Source organism: Scylla paramamosain, chromosome 21 (genome assembly GCF_035594125.1).
Source record: "Scylla paramamosain isolate STU-SP2022 chromosome 21, ASM3559412v1, whole genome shotgun sequence".
Classification (NCBI taxonomy): Eukaryota; Metazoa; Arthropoda; class Malacostraca; order Decapoda; family Portunidae; genus Scylla; species Scylla paramamosain.
Window position 1 is genome coordinate 9,556,919 of NC_087171.1, and position 6,348 is coordinate 9,563,266.

The 6,348-nt window shown below is 37.5% G+C and overlaps 1 protein-coding gene across 6 annotated transcripts in view; it reads right to left on the minus strand.

Annotated features, from left to right (window-relative positions):
- Nucleotides 1–945: 945 nt before the first annotated feature.
- The window catches only part of LOC135110962 (DNA repair protein RAD51 homolog A-like), a 17,712-nt gene continuing 12,309 nt past the window's right edge, over nucleotides 946–6,348 (minus strand). For all 6 annotated transcript variants that reach the window (XM_064023686.1, XM_064023689.1, XM_064023685.1 and 3 more), the window contains exons 6-8: nucleotides 6,226–6,348; nucleotides 5,672–5,793; nucleotides 946–1,909 (exon numbers count right to left, since the gene is read on the minus strand). The exon at nucleotides 6,226–6,348 is cut by the window's right edge and continues 7 nt beyond it. In XM_064023686.1, coding sequence (XP_063879756.1) covers nucleotides 1,786–1,909; nucleotides 5,672–5,793; nucleotides 6,226–6,348 — 369 coding nt within the window. In that variant the 3' untranslated portion in view covers nucleotides 946–1,785. The remainder of the gene's footprint in view (nucleotides 1,910–5,671; nucleotides 5,794–6,225) is intronic.

Below are 6,348 nucleotides of genomic sequence, written 5' to 3' on the forward strand. Positions count from 1 at the left end.
CATAACTATCTCACAGGTAGTATTACCAATGACTGAACTATAAAGATTGACAAAAAGTAGCTAAATTTTGTAAAAAATTGCAAAGCAGTTATAACCACCTCCGGTCCTCACTTAGTAGAGCAGCTATAGCCACCTTTAGTTTTTTAGGGGTTAAAAACAATAGCTGATGCTCAAAGGCTAGTTGGGCTTTTATACCTGATAGCTGCAGAACCATAGCCACCACTCTTCACATAGCCATGTCCACCACGTGTAAGACGAATTTTTTCTTCATTGTCCAGAAAAAGAAAACTCTGAAAGGCCAAGACAATCTAGGGATCTACATGATTTATTTTGAAATATTCTGCCTTATAGTAAGGCATAAAAAATTATTTACTTTGGGTTATAATCCTTAAAATCCAGTGTTTTCTGTGTGCGTAGGATAGGAGAGGATGTGTGGGTGCTTTCTCTTGGCTACCCCTCTTTGTAGGGACACCAGCCTGATATATGAAGAGTATTATTAAACAGATCAAATCAGTTATGGTTTTATATCCATTAAGTGATAAGGGTGGAGTTAGTATGAGTAATACTAAAAAATCAAGCATCAAATTTGAAGATTAGTAAGTGCTCCCTGCTACATACACCAGACCATAAAATCATATACATCTGAGACACACTCAGCTGATTGGTAGTTTAGGTGAGAAGAGTAGAGGAAGGAAGGCCACGTCTTGTCACCAGATGATGTCAGGTATTCAGGTATCAGTATGAAGTCTCTCCACACTGTAGCCCCAGACACACTGGCAGCATGCTGGATAAAAATATTACAGGGTGAGTGCCATTATAACCTTAATTTTTATTTACAAGGCACAGGATTTGTTTGTAAAGAAATAGTCCTGCATATGGAAAATAGCATCAAGAAAGAAGCAGAAAGTAAAGCAAAACCAAAACTAATATGATTAAAAATGCTAATTTCATATTTACACAATCATATATTTATATATGCACAAGTACAGATCATATCTAGAAATACAGAGATGCCAGAAGATACAATAGTAATTTGTTCTAGATGAAGATACCACAGCCCAAACCCCCCAAAATATAATAGCTAGATCAAATCCACTACAGAAGTCCAGGAATCTAAGTATTTCTTTCCTCCCCAATAATATTTCATCTTTACAAATTACTCATATTTATAATGCTGAAAAACATCGAACCCAAAAACTTATGAAATACATATTCATCTTACGACCCACTATGAAGTCATCTTATAAACAATTACATCAGTTTTATGAATTATATCTTTTCACTTCAGAATTGCCCCTAGTTTAAAAATGTATCTGGGCTATTCACTTAGTTCTTAATTATAATATTGGACCCACATAAACCTACTCTTTAGGCAGGCAAAGCAACCATTCAATGCCACAAGATGTGCCACGACATATCAAAAGACAATATCTAACCAAGGTATTAATGGTGGCCAGATCTTGGTGTGATGACATCTGAACAAGAGACACACACATTCTTCTGTAACAGAATTAGTGAATATGCCAGTTTTGGTTATTAAATAATTCTCAAACTTAAATACTTTAAGGTTTCATTAGTTAAGTTGATTTTAGATTCAGTAGTAATATGCAAAGCTAGAAAAAAGTTCTTTCAGTTAGGCACTTTTCAATAGTACTTCCCTAACCATTTTTTAAATCTACAAAAAGTATATATATTTTAAAATAACCAATAAAACTCCAGTACAAAACAGCTTCTTTGAACAGACTGTACAGGAAGATTTCTTGCCAAAATCTTCACAACTTCAATTCAATCCTGTACATCACCAACTCCATAGCTAAAGATTCCAAACATGGCTTCAGCTTCAGGGAGGCAAGGAGAATCATAAATCTTGCATATCCTTGTCTCTCCTCTTCCCTTCCTCAAGTACAACCTGCAAAGTAATGAATTAATGTTATAAATATAAAGTCAAATAAAAATAAAATGTATATACTAGCATATGAGATATTATGGGGTATAGGATGGTTTGTATTAAAGAGAAATCCTCCAACCACAAAAAATGTTACTAATATCTACAAAACAGAAATCTACAAAACAAAAAATCCTGCTGATGATTTGATGAAGAGCTTCTTGCATGCCGTAGAAAAAGTAATCCGGGACTCTTCAACCCAGTGACACAGCGACCCATGAGACATCTGGTGTAAGACTCTAAATTCAAGTCCCCATTGCCAGCCTCAATTTGGTGGCCTGTCAGTTCGGACATGCACTCCTACAAGCTATTTTCAATGCTTACAAATCAAACTACTATATCTATAAACAATGATGTACGTGAATACATCACTGGCAGAATAATTATAATTTGACTACTAGTACACTATCACAGGGGATTTCTCAGTCTCACTGCTGCTATACCACAACATTAGCCTGTCCCTGTCATACTGTAAGTAGTACCTACATTCTATGCATTTCTCTATCTTTTAAATTTCTCCAAATTTAACTTTTAAGGTCTTCAAATGTTCTTTTGATAATCAATTTATTTAGATGCCTCAGTAGCTTCCTGTAATTTTGTGATAACCATGCTCTAAATTCACTACAGGTCACCACTGCAATGTGGAGTAACTATTGTGATTCTGGTTTCTGCTTGCTCTATCTGTGAATCTGAATCAAGCACTGCCCAACTAATATTTCTGATGACTAATATATATATATATATATATATATACTCGTATATATATATATATATATATATATATATATATATATATATATATATATATATATATATATATATATATATATATATATATATATATATATATATATATATATATATATATATATATATATATATATATATATATATATATATATATATATATATATATATATATATATATATATATATATATATAGGTGTTCAATGAGTTCCCAGCCTAACACAGGAGGAGAGAAATGAGCCTGTCAAGGTGGGAACACATTCATACATGTTCCAACAAGCAATATACAGGCTGGCATCCTTCAAACATTTTTTTATTCAGTTCAAATGTGACTTTTCATGAGCGAGGATGGCGCTTCCTGCAAAATAAGTGAAGCTGAACAGCGGGCTGTGATAAAATTTTTCATGATTCAAAGGAAAGTGTCACAGTCAATTCATGAAGAGTTGAGGACACCACTAGGGGACAGTGCCCTATCCTATTCCAGTCAAACATTGGCTGCTTTCTTCGAGCAGGGCCAAGACTCATGTGAGGATGACCCTTGAAGTGGTGGTTCATCAACTGCAGTCACCAAGGAAATTTGGGTCATGGTGGAGAACATGGTCATGGATAATTGCCAAATCTCAGTGCAATACATTGGTTCTCAACTGGGAATCAGCAATTGATGTGCTGTTACCATCTTGCATGCTCACTTCAACCTTTCCAAGATGTCTGCCCGATGAGTCCCAAGAATGCTGATGCCTGAGCAAAAGATGAACTGGATAATGACTTCAGTGAAAAAGTTGACCCTCATAGAGTCGATACAGAAGGATTCATGGCCCAAGTGATAACCCAGGATAAAATGTGGGGTTCCTTACTTTGATCCGTAAACCAAAGCCGAATCTAAGCAATGGAAGCATCACTCGCCTCCAACACCACAAAAATTCAAGGTCATGAAGTCATCCCAGAAGGTCACGGTGACAATGTTCTGTGACCCTGAAGGGATCCTCCTCATGGACTCCTTGGATCATGGTCGCACCATTAATGAACCATATTATGGCTATCAACTGGGGAAGCTTCTGGAGGCTGTGCTTGAGAAATGCCAAGGAAAAGTGGTTCAAGGTGTTTTCTCTTGCAGGACAGTGCTCTTGCACACAAGAGCATGGTGGCCATGAACAAATTGTTGCCCCATCCTCCTTATTTCCTCAATGTGGCATCCCCTGTTTTTTACTTTTTCTGACACAAGAAGAAGCAACTATAGGACACCTCTTTTGCTGATGACAAGGAGACCAAGGCAGTCATGGGGACTTTTGAGGGATTCAACCCACCATTCTTCTAGGACAAATTTTCACAGCTGAAGATGAGACTGGAGAAATGCATCATGGTCGAAGCCAAATATGTCAAAAAATAAAGATGGGGTGAAGCTTTTCACTATTTTTGCTCCATCTGGGTTAGACCAAGAACTCACTGAACACCCCTCATATATATATATATATATATATATATATATATATATATATATATATATATATATATATATATATATATATATATATATATATATATATATATATGTGTGTTCAATGAGTTCCCAGCCTAACACAGGAGGAGAGAAATGAGCCTGTCAAGGTGGGAACACATTCATACATGTTCCAACAAGCAATATACAGGCTGGCATCCTTCAAACATTTTTTTATTCAGTTCAAATGTGACTTTTCTGAACAGCGGGCTGTGATAAAATTTTTCATGATTCAAAGGAAAGTGTCACAGTCAATTCATGAAGAGTTGAGGACACCACTAGGGGACAGTGCCCTATCCTATTCCAGTCAAACATTGGCTGCTTTCTTCGAGCAGGGCCAAGACTCATGTGAGGATGACCCTTGAAGTGGTGGTTCATCAACTGCAGTCACCAAGGAAATTTGGGTCATGGTGGAGAACATGGTCATGGATAATTGCCAAATCTCAGTGCAATACATTGGTTCTCAACTGGGAATCAGCAATTGATGTGCTGTTACCATCTTGCATGCTCACTTCAACCTTTCCAAGATGTCTGCCCGATGAGTCCCAAGAATGCTGATGCCTGAGCAAAAGATGAACTGGATAATGACTTCAGTGAAAAAGTTGACCCTCATAGAGTCGATACAGAAGGATTCATGGCCCAAGTGATAACCCAGGATAAAATGTGGGGTTCCTTACTTTGATCCGTAAACCAAAGCCGAATCTAAGCAATGGAAGCATCACTCGCCTCCAACACCACAAAAATTCAAGGTCATGAAGTCATCCCAGAAGGTCACGGTGACAATGTTCTGTGACCCTGAAGGGATCCTCCTCATGGACTCCTTGGATCATGGTCGCACCATTAATGAACCATATTATGGCTATCAACTGGGGAAGCTTCTGGAGGCTGTGCTTGAGAAATGCCAAGGAAAAGTGGTTCAAGGTGTTTTCTCTTGCAGGACAGTGCTCTTGCACACAAGAGCATGGTGGCCATGAACAAATTGTTGCCCCATCCTCCTTATTTCCTCAATGTGGCATCCCCTGTTTTTTACTTTTTCTGACACAAGAAGAAGCAACTATAGGACACCTCTTTTGCTGATGACAAGGAGACCAAGGCAGTCATGGGGACTTTTGAGGGATTCAACCCACCATTCTTCTAGGACAAATTTTCACAGCTGAAGGTGAGACTGGAGAAATGCATCATGATCGAAGCCAAATATGTCAAAAAATAAAGATGGGGTGAAGCTTTTCACTATTTTTGCTCCATCTGGGTTAGACCAAGAACTCACTGAACACCCCTCATATATATATATATATATATATATATATATATATATATATATATATATATATATATATATATATATATATATATATACACATATATATATATATACACACACACACACACACACACACACACACACACACACACACAATCATTCTAAAATAGACATTGGGTTAAAATATAAATATTCTGAATCTCAAGTTGAACAACACTTTACCTGGTGGTTGAAGCATGAGCCATGATGTTGCCACCTATGGGCTTCTTGGGATCAGCTGCAAACATGGCTGCCCCATCCACCTGAGCCACCACCTGGTTGGTTATCACCACTGCCACACCAAACTGAGGAGTAAAGGTTTACCCTTATAATTATATCAGTTACCAGTGAGTTACATATACATACACACATATCTTGTTTTACAGAACAGTAAAACAGGTAATGTATATTCATGATCAGGATCTTTGAAGCAGAAGCTTATAAGCTTTATAATTGAGAGAGAGAGAGAGAGAGAGAGAGAGAGAGAGAGAGAGAGAGAGAGAGAGAGAGAGAGAGAGAGAGAGAGAGAGAGAGAGAGAGAGAGAGAGAGAGAGAGAGAGAGAGAGAGAGAGAGAGAGAGAGAGAGAGAGAGAGAGAGAGAGAGAGAGAGAGAGAGAGAGAGAGAGAGAGAGAGAGAGAGAGAGAGAGAGAGAGAGAGAGAGAGAGAGAGAGAGAATCTGTGCTGTAAAAAAAATAAATAAAATAAAAATAAAAATAAAAAATGATTCACACATTACCTCATCTGCTAGTCTCAGGAGCATCCTCAGAAATCTAGCTAAATGCATCTGTCTGGCAGACAGTTCTCCTCTTCCTGCATAGTCTGTTCTGTAGAGAGCCATCGCACTGTCTACTATACAGAG